General features: G+C 41.1%; 2 protein-coding genes across 2 annotated transcripts in view; both read left to right on the plus strand.

Annotated features, from left to right (window-relative positions):
- The window catches only part of ints10 (integrator complex subunit 10), a 79,697-nt gene extending 57,614 nt beyond the window's left edge, over positions 1 to 22,083 (plus strand). Inside the window, exon 20 of the transcript XR_014602823.1 lies at positions 20,238 to 22,083. The gene's annotated coding sequence lies outside the window, so the exon portion shown is untranslated. The remainder of the gene's footprint in view (positions 1 to 20,237) is intronic.
- LOC311065325 (ubiquitin-conjugating enzyme E2 K-like) lies at positions 5,396 to 22,083 on the plus strand. The gene is made up of 7 exons (XM_084085600.1): positions 5,396 to 5,659; positions 6,870 to 6,963; positions 8,754 to 8,812; positions 11,240 to 11,322; positions 11,856 to 11,955; positions 17,778 to 17,906; positions 19,277 to 22,083. The coding sequence occupies exons 1-7, from the start codon at positions 5,597 to 5,599 to the stop codon at positions 19,349 to 19,351; spliced, it is 603 nt and encodes a 200-aa protein (XP_083941726.1). The 5' UTR covers positions 5,396 to 5,596; the 3' UTR covers positions 19,352 to 22,083.
- Positions 22,084 to 22,330: the final 247 nt, after the last annotated feature.

The raw sequence follows: 22,330 nt of genomic DNA on the forward strand, positions 1-22,330 counted from the left end.
GTCAAGCTCTTTCACCTCCGTAGCCCTCTCCTCTTCTGGGATGGCGGATAGCACAGCCCTTTTGTTGCTTATCCATTTGGTGAGCCTGAATCCGCCCTTTCCGCATACGGCTCGCAAGCTGTGATACAACAATACTGCCTCTTCCTTTGAATGGACTGATTTTAGACAGTCATCCACGTAAAAGTTGTGAAGCACCGTGTCGACAGCTTGGGCGGTGGACTGATCTCTGCTGTCTTCTGCACATTTCCGCAGAGCGAAGCTGGCACAGCTTGGAGATGAAGTGGCCCCGAACAAGTGCACGACCATCTTGTACTCCTCTATCTCCTGGCTGATGTCGCCTGATGTCCACCAGAGGAACCGGAGAAGGTCAGAGTCGTCATCTGGCACCTTCACCTGATGGAACATCGCTTCCACGTCCGCCATGACTGCCACTTCCTCTTGTCTGAACCTGGTGATGACACCAAGTAGAGTGCTCGTGAGATTTGGTCCCTGCAGCAGTTGGTCATTTAGAGTGGTGCCCTGGTAGGATGCTCCGCAATCAAAGACCACTCTGATCTTCTGCTTCTTGGGGTGATAAACCCCATGGTGTGGCAAGTACCAAACTCTACCATCATCACGGTTGAGGTCCTTGCTTGATACCTTCACAGCATAGCCCTTTTCAATTATGTCGCCTAAGAAAGCTGAGTACTCTGCATGGAATTTTGGATTCTTCACAAACTTCCGGCTTAAGTTTAGAGCACGCTGCTTAGCAATCTTACGGTTGTTGGGCATTTTCATGTCCTTGTTCCTCAGTGGGAGGGCGATGCTGTAATGTCCCTCCACAAGTGTAGCTGACTGTGTGGCCATGTCAAGAAACTGGAGATCTTCTCTTGACATTGCCAGCCTTTCGTCTTGCTCGCACTCAGGGAAGTCACTCTTGAACTGCTGACTCCAGAGTTCATCCAGTCTGGCGATTGATATACGGTTGGCTGCAACTTGTATCAGTGCACTTGTTGTTCCATGTCCTGTGTATTCCCTGAGAGGTCCATTGATGGTCCAGCCAAGCCGTGTTCTTACAGCATATGGGCCGTCATCTACACTGGCAATGACCTGCCAGGGTTCAATAGCCTTGGGCGCATTAGTCCCAATAAGCAGTCCTATCTTTGCATCTATCTTTGGGAGTAACACTTGATGAAGGTGAGGCCACTTAGTGACATCCTCTTGCAGAGGAATGTTGTCTTTAGTTGCTGGAATGGTCTTCTGGGAGTAGGTATCAGGGAGCCCCATAAAATCATTACAGCCCAAACCGCTCACTTCTACGCCCGACACCATGTGGCTGTGAACAACCCTTTTGTCCCCCATGGTCTTCAGCAGGATACGTGTCTTTCTGCCTGTCATGTTGAGCTCCTTCATTAGTTCCTCTGTACAGAAGCACGCGGTACTGCCAGGGTCAAGGAAAGCGTAAGTGGTTGTAACCTTTTGGCCCTTGTTGCTCTTGACCTGAACTGGAACTATTGCCAAGACACCTTCTGAGTTCTCAGCACCTGTGACCCCACACATAGTTACATCAGTACCCACAAATCCACTTATAACTGACTCTGTCAGCCTTTCTTCCTTCTTTGTCTCCCTTCCTTGTTTGTCTTCAGTCCCTGGCTCCTTGTTTAGAGCATTGCTCTTTACCTTAAAGTGCAACACTGTAGGGTGTGACTGCGAACAGACTTGGCAGCTCATCTTCTCCTTACATGAATTACTCATGTGCCCTTGTTTCAGACAGCTAAAGCACAGACCCTTTCCTCGTAAGAAATCAATCTTCTCCTTATGAAGAGACTTCTTAAGCTTCTTACATTGCTCCATAGAATGTTCTCCACCCTGACAGAAGAGACATGGTTTAGAAAAAGCAGAGACTTGTCTGCTAACAACTTCGCCCTCTTCCTTAGGCTTAGGACTCACTGCTTGGTTACTGGTGATAGTTGCATGCTGTGGTGAAGCCTGTCTTCCTTCCACTACTCTTGTGCAACCTCTCGTCCACTTGACCTTTAGCTTGACTCTTCGAGGTAACATCCTTTATGTCGCCAAAAAGCGGGTGCAATGCTTCCTTAGCCTGCTTGTTGACGAAGTTCACAAGGTCGTTGAACTTGGCTCTGCGATTGTCTCTGTCCTGAATACCACAGACTAAGCCTCTCCACCTTTCCCTCAGTTTGTACGGGAGTTTGGCAATGATGGCACGCATGTTAGCCGCATTGTCTAACTCTTCCATGTACTCCACATCAGTCATAGCATTACGACATCCTGTGAGGTAGAGGCCAAATGATTGGAGAGCTTCGCCGTCGTCAGACTTGATGTTAGGCCAGTCCATAGCCTTGTTGATGTATGCCACTGCGATCTTGTAGGCATTTCCAAAATGTTCCTCCAGCAGTGTCCTGGCTTCTCTATACCCACGCTGGGGTTCCATGTGGAGACAGCTCCTTATCAGCTCCCTGGGCTGTCCGCTGGTGTACTGCTCCATGAAATAGAGCCGGTCTTTGCTACTCTCTGTTTTGTCCTCTACTCCATGTTCGAACGCTCTAATGAACAGCCGATATTCCAGAGGATCTCCCTTGAACACAGGTATGGTCTGAGGAGGCAGAGAGGTTAATCTTTGTTGCTTAGCTAACATTTCAGCAACACCTTGTAAAGATGTTGTTGCCTGTGGCAGAGTAGATGCAGCATTTTGAACATTAGGTCGAGTGTCATTATTTGGTGCTGTGACTGAGGGATGCTTTGATTGCTTGTTAGCTAACAAGTCTATAGCCTTTTTTGACTCAAAATAGGAGTTCATTCCATCACAACATGATGCTCTGGATGCTCTTGATACTCTGGATGAGGCACAGTTTGCATCAAACTCGTTCAAGATCTTAATTTTAGCATCAGCTGCTGCTAAAGCTGTATTTATCTCCAGTGCCTGCCTTTCTCTTTTTATTTTAGCTCCCAGCTCATCACTCTCTCTTTTTAGTTGAGCTTCCAACTCCTCCCTTTGTCTTTTTAGTTGAGCTTCCAACTCCTCCCTTTGTCTTTTCAGTTGAGTTTCCTGTTCCTCTAAATGTTGTTTCTCCTTTAGAGCGGATGCTTGGGCCAACAATGCAGCTCTCTCCAATTCTGCCTTTAGTCGAGCAGACATAGCAGACGATGATGCACGAGAAGATGTGGCTCGAGAACCAGAAGCTGCCTTGCTCTTGCCAGCTGTGACGGATACACTATCTGATGGCTGCACCTCATTGTTACATTTTTCTGCTTCTGCAATGCGTAGATGAGCCCCTTCTATCCAAGCCTTAGCACTGTCCGCAAAATCGTTAAAGGCTTCAGCCCTGGGTTCAAACCACGTAGAATTATCTTGCTTCATTACTTCTTCAGAAATCTGTTCCAGTATCCCTTTAACGCTGGTATGCAAGTCACAAAACTCTCCAAACAGACTGTTGAACTCCACCATCAATTGTGTTTGAATTACTGTTACGTTTTTATCATCACCTTCATCCATTAACTGGCGTATCTGGTTCATTTTACCAGTTAGTTTAGCTAACTTAGCCTTTCGTAAATTAGTGGCACGTTGCCATTTCTCTTCCAATGCCTTAGGTGTTAATTTCACAGCCCTTGCCTTCACAACCGTGGTTGCATCTTCGTTTTCGTGCTCATCCATTCTTTGAGCAAACCGGCTTAAACAGTACACAGTCTGGGTATCACTGTCCACAAAGTAGAATGACTAGCAGGCAGAAGGAATGCCCTTCACAATGATATCCAGGATGGTAAGCTGGCTCGTTAAGTGACACAACACCTGGCAGAGAGAGTTGAGCATAAACTTTACTCACAACCACTTTAACTTGGATGATTTGGAACTCTTCTTTCCTTGCGGTTTCCAATCCTTAAAGAACGTCCATTTATCCAAGTTGAGCGAGTTTTTTGACGAATGTGAGTGGTTGAACTTCAGAGGCACGTTTCTATACTCGTGTATATTCCTTGAGAGAAAAACTTCACAGGACTCCGTAGTAAAAATATTCACCAAAAGATTTATTCCAAACTCAAAAAGTGTTCTGGTTACAAAGTCATCTAAAAGCAAGTTCTCAAACAAAAGGATATACTACGGTCAAAAAACTGTGTCGCTCTGACCTTCTTTAAGCATCAACTGAATCTGCCCAGCACTACAAACACACACAGGTGATATAAATCCTAATCAGCACTGCCCTGGGCACACTCAGGTGTTAGCAAATGTCAATTAACTTCTCAGTTACACAACGTGAGCTCTCTACTTAAAGCTACAGTAACAGCATTGTTTTTAACCTACAGAAGCATCATGAATTAAACAAATTAAACGTATTTAACCCTTTTTAACTTAGCTTATTTAACAATCATACATTTCGATAAACATGAATTGTTTAGGCAAAAATACAAATCACAAAATAAGCAGTTATTAATATAATAAACACAATAAACGAACTTGGCTCCCACAGACAGGGTGAGACAAGACAAGACAAGACAAGACAGGTAGCAGCAAACAGGAAACCCTAGGACATCACTACAAAACAAAAGGTACACAATTGTAAATTGTAAATTAAAACTAGAACTAAGAAGATATACAGTATTTCTAAAATATGTAGAGAAACACAACTGTATTGTAAAGCACCAAGTATAACCAAGAAACAAAGAAAACAATAAATAGATATCAGTCAATTACAGGGGGATATTTGTACTCTCAGAGTTATGGGGGAGACGGTGAAATGAAAGGGTTTTGAAGGTATAACTGGATGAACATGTATCTGTCATTATGTTAAATAATGTTTGACCCACAGCACTGAAAGGTTTCACAACATTTAAGATCATATTATGTTGAATTATAAATATTGAAAGATAAGAAACAGGAATTCATTGTCAGTGTTGCTGAGGAAATGTTTTGTTTTGCTGTAGAATTGGATTTAAGTTTTGCTTTATAACTATTACTATAGAAATTGAATTAGAATGTTGGTTTATAACTATTATTACTATACTTAACTGCTGGTCTATACTTATATGAACCTTTTTCCATTAAATGTCCAATGACTGGGTTGAACAAGTTCAGTTTAATGCTTTATTTATTGCAATTTATCAGAAGCTCTTTATCCAGAGTGACTTACAATAAACAAGGTAACACACGAACACACACACACGCACACGCACGCACACACACACACACACACACACACACACACACACACACACACACACACACACACACACACACACACACACACACACACACACACACACACACACACACACACGCGTCTTTACTGCTTTTTGGTAGTATAATTTAGGGTCTCCTGTCCTCCGGTTCCAGCAAGGGGCGCTGTGTGTGAAACTAAAAGCACCGGTAAAAAAGAACATCAACAACAGTAAGTCACGTGACGTGACCTGCTGCTGGTGTTGTTGTTATCATGATGGTGTTGTTTAATGTTTTATAGATCTGATAACATGATGTTTTATAGATCTGATAACATGATGAATAAACCGTTCAGCAGCTTTTAATCTATAGATCCATAAACAAAGCTCCTTAGCGGAGCGGGACGCCCTGTGTGGCCGGCCCAGGGCCGTTAGCATCGGGGTTAGCATCATGGCTAACATCGCTGTCCAGAGGATCAAACGGGAGTTTAAAGAGGTTCTGAAGAGTGAAGAGGTTTGTTAGTTATCTTTATTCTTTATTATCTTTATAGTTTATTATAGTATTATTATGTTTTAAAGGCTTTTACAGTCAGAGTGGTAAATATGTAAACAAACCTGATGCTAACAGTTAGCCTGCTCTAGCTAACGTGTGTGTGTGTGTGTGTGTGTCAACAATAATAACAGATTCTCAAACTTTAATTTCAAAGACCCCCTGAACTCTGAGAGTGTCCAAATGGAACCAAATGGACCCTTATGGGTCCATTTGGTTCCATGTGTACACTCTCAGAGTTACAGACATGTAAGGGTCCATTTGGTTCCATGCTCAAGGAACCCTGAGGGTCCCTGGACCACACTTTGAGAAACACTGCACCACATGTAGATGTTATGTGGACAGATACCTGGTATCCTATAGTTTATGTAGTTTAAATGCACAGATTATTTTAGATATTATATAGTTTAGACTGATGCTAGGTTCTTGGTTTAAACTGTGATCCTATAGTTTACTGAGACACTGTCTCTGTATTCTATGATCCTATAGTTTACTGAGACACTGTCTCTGTATTCTATGATCCTATAGTTTACTGAGACACTGTCTCTGTATTCTATGATCCTATAGTTTACTGAGACACTGTCTCTGTATTCTATGATCCTATAGTTTACTGAGACACTGTCTCTGTATTCTATGATCCTATAGTTTACTGAGACACTGTCTCTGTATTCTATGATCCTATAGTTTACTGAGACACTGTCTCTGTATTCTATGATCCTATAGTTTACTGAGACACTGTCTCTGTATTCTATGATCCTATAGTTTACTGAGACACTGTCTCTGTATTCTATGATCCTATAGTTTACTGAGACACTGTCTCTGTATTCTATGATCCTATAGTTTACTGAGACACTGTCTCTGTATTCTATGTGTTTACCTTGCTTATTGTAAGTTATATTATATATATATGTATATATATATATATTATGTATATATATTTTATATATGTGTTTACCTTGTTTACTCTAAGTCACTCTGGACAAAGAACTTCTGATAAATGACTACATTGTAAACTAGACAATGTGCTCCTCCACCAGGTCAGATAGAAACGGCCTCCTGGTGGCGCTATAACAGGCCTCCTGGTGGCGCTATAACAGGCCCATGTGAGAAATGTGAGGCAGAGGTTCGTAAAAAATAACTTTTGTTTTGTCTTCTTTTCCTTGACATTCGTCAGACGAGCAAAAACCAAATAAAGGTGGATCTGGTGGACGAGAACTTCACTGAGCTGAAGGGGGAGATAGCAGGACCTCCTGACACGCCCTATGAAGGTAGGTTAATGCATTGGTTCTCAAAGTGGGGTCCGGGGACCCCCAGGGGTACTTGAGGGGGTTCCAGGGGGTCCCCAGCTAAATGATGGATGGGAACCAAATGGACCCTTATGGGTCTGTAACTCTGAAAGCGTACAAATGGACCCTAACGGGTCCATTTGGTTCCAGTTGTACACTCTCAGAGTTAAATTAACATTGATTTTACAATATGAATTGGGGTCCCAGAGATAGAGATGCCATTAAATGGGGGTCCGTAGCCTAATGCATGTCAAATTGGGGGTCCTTCAAATTAAAATGGTTGAAAATCACTGCTAGAGACATATAGATCTTCTCTTATGGGGGTCCTGGGCATATCTTTTCAAATGGGGGTCCGCGGGCTAATAAGTGTCAATTTGGGGGTCCTTGACATGAAAAAGGGCTTAAACAATGTCCAAGTGTTGCAGTGTCTAGCTGCTGAAATAAACTTCCCATTTGGATCAATGTTGACAAAAGAACAGAAAAGGATTATATATTTATTGTCCATCAGAGCGGTGAGGTCACAGCTTCTCTCTACTTGTGTATGATAGCTATTGATAGTGAATTTGTTTGCAGTTATTCATTTCTATTACTTGCTGGATATTAATAAGCATTGCGTGTAAGTGTGTGGTTTGGCCCGACTCCCGATATTTCCATTGCAGACGGGCGCTCTTGTAAACAACCAAATGAATGATATAAGGAATAGCGCTCCAAAAATAGCAGACCTAGAAGCTCACAAAGTGTCCGACACGTTGTGAGCTTGTAGATCTGCTATTTTTATACTTCGTTGCACAACACTGTCGTGCAACGAAGTATAAATTAGGCTTAACTGCTAATAATTGCCCCGGCGTTTACTTGGACCAGCGCTTAATACGCAAAATGGTGTCAGACCTCCGGTGGGTATTTGGTTCCCTGCGGGACATTTAGGGAAATACAGTAAGCCCATAAAGCCATAAAAGATAGTCTAACATTATCTGACTTCACAAATAATTAGCATAATATAATGGTCATAATGTTTAATAGCAATCTTTGAAAATTTCTAAATGTTTTTATAGCAAAAATAGCCGATCTACAAGCTCACAAGCTGTCATGATGAGGTTGTGCAGCCTACATATTTGAGTTATTTGATGTACAATGAAGTATGGGGCTTAAGTGGACAGTTAATGGCAATGTGTTCCTGCCGTATGTTATTTTAATGCAGGCTAATAAAAATAAGGCACCATAAACGAATGGATTAAGTGAAAAAGTCTTTGGTTTGTGATCAGATTGACTGTTTAATGAAAAGTAAAGACATCAGGATTAGTTAAACCTGGCTGTTAGCCTGGTCTGGACTAGGCTAACAAGATAAATCATCCAGGATAGCTGATAAATCCTGGGTTGATCTGCTATCTAGGTTTCATGAAACAGGCCCTAGGTATCCTATAGTTTCTATAGTTTTTATAAGATTTTTCAAAACTGTTTAGAAATAGTAGATCTACAAGCTCGCAGCCCGGCACAAAGTGACGCGCTGTGATCTTGTTCATCTGCTATTTTCGAATAGCCAACGCTAAAATCTAAAATGACACGGATTCTTTTCTGGTTTTAATGGGTTATAAAAGGATTTATAGTCTTAATGTAAAGGATATATAGTCTTAATGTAAAGGATATATAGTCTTAATGTAAAGGATATATAGTCTTAATGTAAAGGATATGTAGTTTTAATGTAAAGGATATATAGTCTTAATGTAGCGAGAGACGGTCATAGTTCAGTAATCTTATGAATCTTTTCTTTTCAGGGGGTCGATTTCAACTAGAAATAAAGATTCCAGAGACGTATCCATTCAATCCTCCTAAGGTCAGTGTTCTGAGCCCTCGTTCAATGTCGTTCAACACAAAGATCAAAGAGCAGATCTCTGAACAAACTAATAAGACGAGTGCTGAGCACCGAGGAGAATTCTCATCCCAATCCTGTCTCCGCCAGGCCGAAAGGCAGAGAGAGTATGTTTTACCCCCTGTCCGTCCGTGTGTCTGTCCGTGTGTGTGTGTCCTGTCCGTGTGTTAGCAGCTAATCTCCGGCACCGTTGGCCCGCTCGCTGCACGCCTGTGCACACACACTCCCTGGATGCCAATTCAGAACCTCTGCCCCAAATCTTTCACATGGGCCTGTTATAGCGCCACCAGGAGGCCGATTTGTGCAAAACCCATTTTTTTGACATCACTCCTACAGATGTTATCCAAACGTCATGCACATTGGTACACAGTATCTCTATAGTCATGTGATCAACCCGGATCTGTCTGATTTCACATATTCCTTCCTGATTGGCTAAGGTTGGCTTCCAAAGTTTGCAGAATTGGTCCGTTTTGAACAAAATGCCTCAAATCATGAACGCAGCGTGCAATTTCCATGAAATTTCACACACACGTTCCCACTAGGCAGAGGAAGAAATGCCACCCTTTTCACATTGGCCTGTTATAGCGCCACCAGCAGGTCTAATTTAGCAAAACACATTTTTGGAACAAAATGCCTAAAATCATGAATACAGTGTCCGATTGCCGTGAAAGACCTAAGAATAAATGGCACCCTTTTCACATTGGCCTATTATAGCGCCACCAGGAGGCCACAATAACATACCTGACCTGGAGACCTGTGCTCCGAGGAGCACTTTTTATAGTTCATGTGTGTATTTTGAACATCTCATAGGCTTTTATTAATGTTCTACCTACCCCCCCCCCCCCCCCCCCCCCGCCCACCCCTCCTTTTATGTGTTACATTGCTGATGAATTGAGTACAATGGACCACAATGGAAACGAGTCCCCTGGGGCTTTTGGTGTTATCCTTTTATCATAGCCTTTGACTGTTACTACCTGTACTGTTAATAAAGCAATCAATCAATCCATTATTAATAGCTTAGTATACATTAGTGCTACATGTAATACAGAAATTATAATGTCATTACTAAGACTAGACCATACCCGTGGGGGGATATGCGCACATGATCTGGCAACCCGGGAGCCAGCGAACACAAAAACGTGAATTTAGTGATATCAAAAAACGTGTTTCGCAGTTCCATGCACATGGTAATGGTCAATGGCTGTGTGCAATTTGAGATCAATAGCTCCACTGAGGAGAACCGGGCAGAACAGTTTTGGGGCTCAGATGTTTGGTCTCAGAGGTTTGTGGAATTATAGGAGGATGTGGTATTAGTATAGCCTGGTAAAGCCCCTCCCTCCGGAAAATCAAATTTCCATTTGATTTCAGGAAGGGGTCTGGCCTGAAGGCTTGTCTGGGCGTGTCTAGCCAGTTCACCAAATGGAGCCTATCAGCGTCGTCAATCATCGTTCTGTGATTGACAGCGAAAGTTGGTCAATCAGGTGGCAGTTCAAGTGAGCCCGAATCAGGGCCGGACTGGGACCGAAATTCAGCCCTGGCATTTTGGTCCGAACCGGCCCACCACCCCCCGGGTCGTTTTACTGTTTCAGCCCAGCACATGAACTCTGAGGCCCCTGCTGGAAAGCATCCCAGCCCAAACATTAACGTGACTAATAATTGGGCCGCGCGACCCAGTAATGACCGTAATAATCCTAAACCGGGAGTGAAAATATTTTTCAAATATATATACCGGTATATATATTTTTTTTGGGTGGCCCAGCGGCCCACCGGGCAAATGCCCGGTACGCCAAATGGCCAGTCCGCCCCTGGCCCGAATGGAGCCGAGTGCAGCCTGAATGCAGCCGACAAAAGACGAACGGCAGCCATTGTTTTTTGTGCGTTGTCTTTACTTCTTACTTTTGGTTTTAAAACGCTCTCAAACTTCTTCTTTGAGGCACGGAATTTACTTTTAAGATATCGTTTGGATAGAATTGAGTTGTTTAACTTCATATATGTGGTCAATTAATCATGAAAGAGCCTATTTAAAAATACAAATTCAGAGAACCGGCAGGGGCAGGCAGTGACACGCATGTATCCGAATAAGGCAACCTATTTTGGGCATGGCTGACTCAAAAGTCCCGTTGCGTCACATTAGTCTGGAGGTGGTAAAAATGCACTGCTGATTGGCTGAAGGGGAGCAACGATCATTGGCTGAAGGGGTTGTCAGTCAACGGTATTACTCCCGCCCAACTCCAGCCCACAGCCAAAGTGAATGAATGGGCGATCATGCCAGACTCACTCCTGAAATAAATGACAAATGAGATTTCCGGAGGGAGGGTTTACCAGGCTAGTATTAGTATTAGTAATGTATGAAAGTATTAGTCATGTAATACAGTAATTATGTCATTACAGGTGAGGTTTATTACTAAGATCTGGCATCCAAACATCAGCTCAGTGACGGGAGCCATCTGTCTGGACATCCTGAAAGACCAGTGGTGAGTTTATTTTAACACATTGCCTGCCAGAGTTTTTTCAGATTTTTAGCTGTTGCCTGCCAGGGTTTTGCCATGTTTTTGGTACCTGTTCGCGTAGCCACAGATTTTTTTCCTCCAGTATGATTGATCCCCAGATGGTTTCTAATCACAGATGAGATTCAGGTGTGGTTTCACAAATGTCAACGAGGTCATTTTGACCTCGTTGACATGTTTGGTTGATGTTTCAATATAGCTCAAAAGCAGTAGTTTTAAACCAAAAAACAAAGTGAATTGTTTGTCCGTTTGAATTTTAACATTGAAGTGAATGGAGCAGCAAATCTTCGAACATTTTTAGCTCCTAATCTGTTCATAATTCGACAAGGGTTGAAATTATAAAAAAATTCCCTTTTTTCCAAAGACGTATATATACGTCTTTGGCAGACAACAGCTGATCTTTGGCAGCTAATGTGTTAATACATTAACTATTAATTAAATTCAAATTAAATGTGATTGAACTGGTACTAATAAATAACATGTGTTGAATGTCTCCTCAGGGCAGCAGCGATGACATTGAGGACGGTCCTCTTGTCACTACAAGCCTTATTGGCTGCTGCAGAACCAGATGACCCACAAGACGCAGTAGTAGCCAATCAGGTGAGATCTCTATGTATGCATTGACCAATCAGCTTATCCAGAATGCTGCTGCCCCCCCCCACCCCCATGTTTCTAAACTTAACGTCAGTAAAACTATGTCTAAACCTAACCTTAACCTCAGTAAAACTATGTCTAAACCTAACCTTAACCTCAGTAAAACTATGTCTAAACCTAACCTTATTCCTGACCTTAACCTCAGTAAAACTATGTCTAAACCTAACCTTATTCCTAACCTTAACCTCAGTAAAACTATGTCTAAACCTAACCTTATTCCTAACCTTAACCTCAGTAAAACTATGTCTAAACCTAACCTTATTCCTAACCTTAACCTCAGTAAAACTATGTCTAAACCTAACCTTATTCCTTACCTTAACCTCAGTAAAACTATGTCTAAACCTAACCTTATTCCTAACCTTAACCTCAGTAAAACTATGTCTAAACCTAACCTTATTCCTTACCTTAACCTCAGTAAAACTATGTCTAAACCTAACCTTATTCCTAACCTTAACCTCAGTAAAACTATGTCTAAACCTAACCTTATTCCTTACCTTAACCTCAGTAAAACTATGCCTAAACCTAACCTTATTCCTAACCTTAACCTCAGTAAAACTATGTCTAAACCTAACCTTATTCCTAACCTTAACCTCAGTAAAACTTTGTCTAAACCTAACCTTATTCATAACCCTAACCTCAGTAAAACTATGTCTAAACCTAACCTTATTCCTAACCTTAACCTCAGTAAAACTATGTCTAAACCTAACCTTATTCCTAACCTTAACCTCAGTAAAACTATGTCTAAACCTAACCTTATTCCTAACCTTAACCTCAGTAAAACTGTCTAAACCTAACCTTATTCCTAACCTTAACCTCAGTAAAACTATGTCTAAACCTAACCTTATTCCTAACCTTAACCTCAGTAAAACTATGTCTAAACCTAACCTTATTCCTAACCTTAACCTCAGTAAAACTATGTCTAAACCTAACCTTATTCCTGACCTTAACCTCAGTAAAACTATGTCTAAACCTAACCTTATTCCTAACCTTAACCTCAGTAAAACGATGCCTAAGCCTAACCTTATTCCTAACCTTAAAGGGCAAGTCTACTTTAGTAGAGGTTTGGGTTGTGTAGTTACCTTGCCATGATGTATTTCTAAAGGTGGACAAGAAATCAAAAATAATTGTTCCATTGATTAGAAATTGATAATTCAAGGGTTAGGGTTTTGCTCCTCATTGATTTACATTGTATGGTAAAATAGTCACTCTTTTAGCACATAAATGAACGCAAACAAAGCTGATTCAGACAATATACAACATCACCAAACCCAGTACTGTTTTTTATTTTATTTTTATAAAAATGTCAACTTCCTGCTGATTTTACTATTTGAAGATCCGGATCCATGCATCCAGTCCAGGTTTTCTTCTTAATAAAAATAGCTAAATTAACAGGAAGTTACCATTTTTATTAAAAAAACAAACTACTGGGTTTTGTGATGCTCCATATTGTCTGAATCAACTAGATTTCTTGTCCACCTGTGGAGCTACATCGTGGCAAGGTAACTACAAACCTCTACCAAAGTGGTCTTGCCCTTTTAACCTCAGTAAAACTATGCCTAAACCTAACCTTATTCCTAACCTTAACCTCAGTAAAACTATGTCTAAACCTAACCTTATTCCTTACCTTAACCTCAGTAAAACTATGTCTAAACCTAACCTTATTCCTAACCTTAACCTCAGTAAAACTATGTCTAAACCTAACCTTATTCCTAACCTTAACCTCAGTAAAACTATGTCTAAACCTAACCTTATTCCTAACCTTAACCTCAGTAAAACTATGTCTAAACCTAACCTTATTCCTAACCTTAACCTCAGTAAAACTATGTCTAAACCTAACCTTATTCCTAACCTTAACCTCAGTAAAACTATGTCTAAACCTAACCTTATTCCTAACCTTAACCTCAGTAAAACTATGTCTAAACCTAACCTTATTCCTAACCTTAACCTCAGTAAAACTATGTCTAAACCTAACCTTATTCCTAACCTTAACCTCAGTAAAACTATGTCTAAACCTAACCTTATTCCTAACCTTAACCTCAGTAAAACTATGTCTAAACCTAACCTTATTCCTAACCTTATCCTCAGTAAAACTATGTCTAAACCTAACCTTATTCCTAACCTTAACCTCAGTAAAACTGTCTAAACCTAACCTTATTCCTAACCTTAACCTCAGTAAAACTATGTCTAAACCTAACCTTATTCCTTACCTTATCCTCAGTAAAACTATGTCTAAACCTAACCTTATTCCTAACCTTATCCTCAGTAAAACTATGTCTAAACCTAACCTTATTCCTTACCTTAACCTCAGTAAACTATGTCTAAACCTAACCTTATTCCTGACCTTAACCTCAGTAAAACTATGTCTAAACCTAACCTTATTCCTAACCTTAACCTCAGTAAAACTATGTCTAAACCTAACCTTATTCCTAGCCTTAACCTCAGTAATACTATGTCTAAACCTAACCTTATTCCTAACCTTAACCTCAGTAAAACGATGCCTAAGCCTAACCTTATTCCTAACCTTAACCTCATTAAAACTATGTCTAAACCTAACCTTATTCCTAACCTTAACCTTAGTAAAACTATGTCTAAACCTAACCTTATTCCTTAACCTTAACCTCAGTAAAACTATGTCTAAACCTAACCTTATTCCTAACCTTAACCTCAGTAAAACTATGTCTAAACCTAACCTTATTCCTAACCTTAACCTCAGTAAAACTATGTATAAACCTAACCTTATTCCTAACCTTAAAGGGCAAGTCCACTTTAGTAGAGGTTTGGGTTGTGTAGTTACCTTGCCATGATGTATTTCTAAAGGTGGACAAGAAATCAAAAATAATTGTTCCATTGATTAGAAATTGATAATTCAAGGGTTAGGGTTTTGCTCCTCATTGATTTACATTGTATGGTAAAATAGCTCTCAAAGTCACTCATTTAGCACATAAATGAACGCAAACAAAGCTGATTCAGACAATATACAACATCACCAAACCCAGTACTGTTTTTTTTTATTTTATAAAAATGTCAACTTCAATGTCAATGTCAACCCAAACCTCTACCTTTAAACCTCAGTAAAACTATGCCTAAACCTAACCTTATTCCAGCTTCTCTCTACTTTTGTATGATATTGATAACTTTGTGGCTGTAGGGCAGTGCAGACGGGGGGGGGGGGGGGGGGGGGGGGGCATCACTGTGGCTGTAGGGCAGTGCAGACGGGGGGGGGGGGGGCATCACTGTGGCTGTAGGGCATGTCCTTTTTCAAGGGGCACACGGCCAAAGAGAGGGGCATCGACGACCGTGGCCGCCGTGAAATCCCTGCCCTGGTTATCATCATGCCACTGAAGTACAGATGTACAGCAAGTTAAACAAGACCTGCCAGACCCAGGCTAAGCCGGACTTCACATGACGTGTCAGCCTGTGTCTATGCCCATGTATGGACGAAATAGGGACATACCATGTATGGACGAAATAGGGACATACCATGTATGGACGAAATAGGGACAGAGCCTCATGTAAGCCATACCCTTCGGGTCTGGCAAAAATATCCCACCTAGCTTTGCCCACCCATTTGATAACCATGAGGCCCTGGCTCATGTTATTATCACATAATAGTGTTTACCACTCAAATTAAAGCTTAGAACGGTGAGCAGTTTTCTATTCTATTGGTTCTCAGCACACACTTTTGAAATTGGGATATATACTAGCCTTATTTTAAAATGTACTTGAATACTTGAATTATGCAGAAAAGTGGGTTCATAGTTCTCTACACAAAATAAGGTTCAAAAGTTGTTCATATATTTGTTGTTACAATGTGCGTGTCACAATATAGAGGTCCACATATTCAACGCATTATAACTACCACTAAACTACTAGTCTGCAATGGTTATCATGCCAAACTGTGTGTGAACTAGAGATGTACAGCTAGTCAAACCTAGATTTGCACCTATTTGATAATCATGTTCCCATTTTGTGGCTCTGGCTCATGGACTACATCCTCCGTTCACTCCACTGGCTTCCTGTCTCTTTTCGGACCGAATGAAAATATCCCTGTTTTAATTTATCATTTTTATCCCACGATTTTTTTACCATTTTTTACACCCAGTGCCAATTGTCTATGTAATCCTAGGCACTACCTTCCCTCTGCCAACCTAGGGGGGCCAGGGCCGAGCTCATGCCTCATGCTCATGAGAGTGGAAGGAACATGTTATTCCAACCAGGGAAACTCTCCCCTGTCAGGTGACAAGAAGGTCAGTTCTTGTCACCTGACAGGGGAGAGTTTCCCTGGTTGGTGGAAGGAACACGTTATTCCAACCAGTTCCCTTCCCCTCCATCAGGCGCCCCGGCTGGCCAAAGATATCCCTGTTGACACAACAGTCAATTACATGCTCCTTCCTACCTCAAGGAATTAGTCTCCCAACAACCCTCGACTCGCAACCTCTGCTCTTCAAACACAAACCTCCTCAAAAACCACCAAGACACACCTAAGTACCATCCTAAGTACCATGTACCATAGGATCAACCTAAGTACCATGTACCATAGGATCAACCTAAGTACCATGGACCATAGGACCAACCTACGTACCATGGACCATAGGACCAACCTACGTACCATGGACCATAGGACCAACCTACGTACCATGGACCATAGGACCAACCTACGTACCATGGACCATAGGACCATCCTACGTACCATGGACCATAGGACCATCCTACGTACCATGTACCATAAGACCAACCTACGTACCATGTACCATAGGACCAACCTAAGTACCATGTACCATAGGACCAACCTACGTACCATGTACCATAAGACCAACCTACGTACCATGTACCATAAGACCAACCTATGGACCATAAGACCAACCTACGTACCATGGACCATAGGACCAACCTACGTACCATGGACCATAGGACCAACCTACGTACCATGGACCATAGGACCAACCTACGTACCATGGACCATAGGACCAACCTACGTACCATGGACCATAGGACCAACCTACGTACCATGGACCATAGGACCAACCTACGTACCATGGACCATAGGACCAACCTACGTACCATGTACCATAGGACCAACCTACGTACCATGTACCATAAGACCAACCTACGTACCATGTACCATAGGACCAACCTACGTACCATGTACCATAAGACCAACCTACGTACCATGTACCATAGGACCAACCTACGTACCATGGACCATAGGACCAACCTACGTACCATGTACCATAGGACCAACCTACGTACCATGTACCATAAGACCAACCTACGTACCATGGACCATAGGACCAACCTACGTACCATGGACCATAGGACCAACCTACGTACCATGTACCATAGGACCAACCTACGTACCATGGGGCGACCGAGGTCTTCTGCTCGGCCGCCCCCAACTGTGGAACACCTCCCTGTGGAACACCTTCCCGTCCTCCTGAGAGCACCTTTTAAGAGAGGACTAAAGACCTACCTTTTTAATTAAGCATTTTTTAGCTAGACTGGTTTTACCTCTAGGCTTTATACCCTCATGTTTTGTTTCAGTTTCTTGATGTTTTTAATGGTGTGATGATTCTTTTTTATGCAACTGCCTATTGTAGCACTTTGAGATTTTCAGAAATGTAAATTGCATTATAAATAAAATCCATTATTATTATTATTGTTAAAAGTCGAAATGAGATGCATTAAATAAAGGTGTAAAAATACACCAACCAAGCTGTAAAATAATAAATAATAATAACGTATTATTATATTTCTCTCTGTCCTGACAGTACAAGCAGAACCCAGAGATGTTTACACAGACGGCCAGACTGTGGTCTCACGTCTACGCGGGAGCTCCAGTCTCCAGTCCAGAATACACCCGCAAGATAGACAAGCTGTGTTCTATGGGCTTTGAGAAAGTGAGTTAAGATAGACAAGCTGTGTTCTATGGGCTTTGAGAAAGTGAGTTAAGATAGACACTGTGTTCTATGGGCTTTGAGAAAGTGAGTTAAGATAGACACTGTGTTCTATGGGCTTTGAGAAAGTGAGTTAAGATAGACAAGCTGTGTTCTATGGGCTTTGAGAAAGTGAGTTAAGATAGACAAGCTGTGTTCTATGGGCTTTGAGAAAGTGAGTTAAGATAGACACTGTGTTCTATGGGCTTTGAGAAAGTGAGTTAAGATAGACACTGTGTTCTATGGGCTTTGAGAAAGTGAGTTAAGATAGACACTGTGTTCTATGGGCTTTGAGAAAGTGAGTTAAGATAGACACTGTGTTCTATGGGCTTTGAGAAAGTGAGTTAAGATAGACACTGTGTTCTATGGGCTTTGAGAAAGTGAGTTAAGATAGACAAGCTGTGTTCTATGGGCTTTGAGAAAGTGAGTTAAGATAGACACTGTGTTCTATGGGCTTTGAGAAAGTGAGTTAAGATAGACACTGTGTTCTATGGGCTTTGAGAAAGTGAGTTAAGATAGACACTGTGTTCTATGGGCTTTGAGAAAGTGAGTTAAGATAGACACTGTGTTCTATGGGCTTTGAGAAAGTGATAGTTTTCATTCATCTACAGAATACAGTGATACAGTTTTCATTCATTAATACATTGACTGCTCAGAGTTAAAACTAAGCAAAACGAGCGATTTTACTGTACCTTTGAAAAATCATGGAATATTGATTCATGGAATATTGACACCACCGTCCGCACTATGGAGATCTCATCATTTCATTCATTAATAGTTTTCATTCATTAATACAGTTTTCATTCATTAATAGTTTTCATTCATTAATAGTTTTCAATCATTAATACAGTTTTCATTCATTAATACAGTTTTCATTCATTAATAGTTTTCATTCATTAATAGTTTTCAATCATTAATACAGTTTTCATTCATTAATACAGTTTTCATTCATTAATAGTTTTCATTCATTAATACGGTTTTCATTAATTAATAGTTTTCATTCATTAATACAGTTTTCATTCATTAATACAGTTTTCATTCATTAATAGTTTTCATTCATTAATAGTTTTCAATCATTAATACAGTTTTCATTCATTAATACAGTTTTCATTAATTAATAGTTTTCATTCATTAATACAGTTTTCATTCATTAATACAGTTTTCATTCATTAATAGTTTTCATTCATTAATAGTTTTCAATCATTAATACAGTTTTCATTCATTAATACAGTTTTCATTCATTAATACAGTTTTCATTCATTAATAGTTTTCATACAGTTTTCATTCATTATATAGTTGTCATTCATTAATAGTTTTCATTCATTGGTTCACAGAATGCAGTAATAGTGGCGTTGTCTTCAAAATCCTGGGATGTGGAAACGGCGACAGAACTTCTGCTCAGTAACTGAACCACCATGAACCTCTGGGTGTCCTCCTGTCCACTGGGTGTCCTCCTGTCCTCTGGGTGTCCTCCTGTCCTCTGGGTGTCCTCCTGTCCACTGGGTGTCCTCCTGTCCTCTGGGTGTCCTCCTGTCCTCTGGGTGTCCTCCTGTCCACTGGGTGTCCTCCTGTCCTCTGGGTGTCCTCCTGTCTCCTCAATGGACCCTCTGGTTGTCCCTCAACGTGTCCCGTCCCGTCCCCGTTGTGTCACAAACCTCTGTTCCATGGTGGACTCCTTCCATCACTGTGTGGGACCTCCTCTGTAGGATCTCCTCTCCTGGACCTCTTCTCTCAGACCTCCTCTCTGGACCTCTTCTCTCAGACCTCCTCTTGGACCTCCTCTCTGGACCTCCTCTCTCGCTCTGTGAGCTGGGATCACTCCAGTTGTTTTTTCTTGACGGTTTGTTTGAACATTCCACTCCTCCACCAATCACCTCCTCTGAAGCCAAGCCACTCCTCCTTATTGTCCCGCCCCCCCATGCCTGTCAATCTCCCAGCAGCCTCCCTGGCTGCCAGTGGCTGGTCCTCTTATGCAGTGCATTAAACACATTAAATACATGAAAACACATTAAATACATTAAACACATTAAATACATGAAAACACATTAAATACATTAAATACATTAAAACACATTAAACACATCAAATACATTAAATACATTGAAATCACACCTGACTGCAACTGGTTTTGGACTTGTATTGTAAAGGAGTTTGTAGAGCTTTTTTCACACTACACACATCTGATGTGTCTCAATCTGATCTATAAGACCTACTCTCCACACTGTCATTAAATCTGATCTTTAAATGTAGGGTAAGTGATATTTTTGGTTAAAACAAAAAGTATTTTGTTAAAAGGTTAAAGCACTATATTCTGATAGTAATCATTGCTATAGAGTGTTTGTTCAGTAACAGGAGTCTCCCCTTCTCTCCAGCTCTTTAATAAACAGAAAATACATTTTTGGTAGGTGTCAAAATCTCAGCCAATCAGGAGAAAGTACCCATTTTTAAGCTTAATTTGTATAGTGTTGCAGTTCCAATTTTGTCTGCTCATTTCTTAGTGTCATCACTTCCAATTTCACTTGTTTAATCTGTATCCTGATAGAGTTATCTGTCCTGATTGGATAAAATTGGAAATGAAACTGAAACTGAAACTAAAATGCATTTTCTGTTTAATAAAGAGGTGGAGAGACAAGGAGACTCCTAATACTGAACAAACACTCTATAGCAATGAGTACTATCAGAATATAGAGCTATTTAACACTTATTTTAACCAACGCAAATCACTTACCCTACCTTTAAGTGTTCAGGTCAGATTTGTGTTTAGATCCTTATGCACTCGCCTTTCACTGAACATTAAAAAGTAGGCGTGGTGTGAAATGTCCTTAAAGGTAGGGTAAGTGATACCTTTAACTCTTTGACTGACAGAAATAAAACATCATTTTCACTAACCTTTGACCCTTTATCTCCAGTATGATCCATCCCCCAATGGCTTTAAAAGACGTATCCCAGTCTGGTAGAATTGGGGGATAAGATCATCCGTTCCATAGTTGTGGTCAGTTGAATGTAGGTTGTTTTCTAAATGGAATAACATTGAAGTAAACAGGCTATTTTTTTTGCCATCACGTCATTCACTGCTGCTTTGCTTCACTGGGAGTCAAATGGTGAGTCCCAGGTTAGCAAAGAGCGCCATCTAGTGGAAAACCACTGAAAACACAACATCTGGTCATTGGCAGGATGCGCCTTAGCAAAATATGAGGAGAAATGTGGTCATTGGCAGTCAAAGAGTTAATGTAGCAAGCTGCCTAAAGCCTTCCGTATGAGAAGCTTGACTGTTTATGTCCATGTTTGGATTGATGTTATAGATCTATCTAGATCTATAACATATAGATAGATAGAACTATCAGTGATTTGCTGTGACTTCCCGACGGTCAACCTTCAAAATAAGAGCGCACATCCTAGGAAAGTAAGAGTTTTACTTTAAGTCAGAGAAATAAGAGTGGAATTGACTTGCAATTATTTTTTGAAGAATGCTTAGTTTTCACTGTTGCTACACTAAACCCAATAATAGGTTTCACTGCAACACTTAAAATATGAAATATGGACCGTAATCGTATTGATATCCAGATATTTCGCATAAAGATAGAGATATGACATTTTGTTGTTTAGCCTTACATGTCCCTCTGACATCACACAGGCATGATGATGTCACTATGACATCACACAGGCATGATGATGTCACTCTGACATCACACAGGCAGGTTACCGCTCATAAAACACAGTTGAAAGTCACGACAAAATGCATCCATCAAACCTTAGGCTGCAGGAGATGAAGACTTAATGCATGCATAGAACTACAAACTACAATATGATGTCATTCAGAGGTTCAGCTGGCTACAAACTACAATATGATGTCATTCGGAGGTTCAGCTGGCTACAAACTACAATATGATGTCATTTGGAGGTTCAGCTGACTAAAAACTACAATATGATGTCATTGGGAGGTTCAGCTGACTAAAAACTACAATATGATGTCATTGGGAGGTTGGGGCGAGCGAGGCAAAGCGGTGACTCATGGGAAACGCATGGCGAGGCGTCAAATGCCTCCATTTCAGCAACATTTCCCATGGTGCCTTGTGGTCTGTGGGCAGGTTTTCTGCTGTGTAGTTTGTTTAACTCGTGGTGTAGTTCTGGCTCACTGAAACACTAGGACCAGGAGACCTGGTACTGCCAGACCCCTAGTGGTGGAAGGAAAAGAGGGACAAAAGAGATCTCTGTATGTGTCTGTCTGTGTCCCTTTTATGCCCATATATGGACAAAAGAGGGACAGACAAAGCCTCATGCAGGCCGACCCTCTGGGTCTGGCCAAAATAACAACAACTACAAGACAATGGCTGCCAAGTGGAGTCAACTCACACAGCGCTAGTGTCTGATTGGTTTGTTTTGACTCG

The sequence above is a fragment of the Gymnoscopelus microlampas genome (assembly GCF_963454915.1).
Source record: "Gymnoscopelus microlampas genome assembly, chromosome: 18".
NCBI classification, from domain to species: Eukaryota; Metazoa; Chordata; class Actinopteri; order Myctophiformes; family Myctophidae; genus Gymnoscopelus; species Gymnoscopelus microlampas.

What these genes read in the sequence shown, in the direction of transcription:
- LOC311065325 (XM_084085600.1), top strand. Translation starts at nt 5,597, where the DNA reads ATGGCTAACATCGCTGTCCAGAGGATCAAACGGGAGTTTAAAGAGGTT. An exon ending in AGGTTCTGAAGAGTGAAGAG is followed by an intron (nt 5,660 to 6,869) that starts GTTTGTTAGTTA and finishes GACATTCGTCAG; the next exon opens with ACGAGCAAAAACCAAATAAA. An exon ending in TCCTGACACGCCCTATGAAG is followed by an intron (nt 6,964 to 8,753) that starts GTAGGTTAATGC and finishes TTTTCTTTTCAG; the next exon opens with GGGGTCGATTTCAACTAGAA.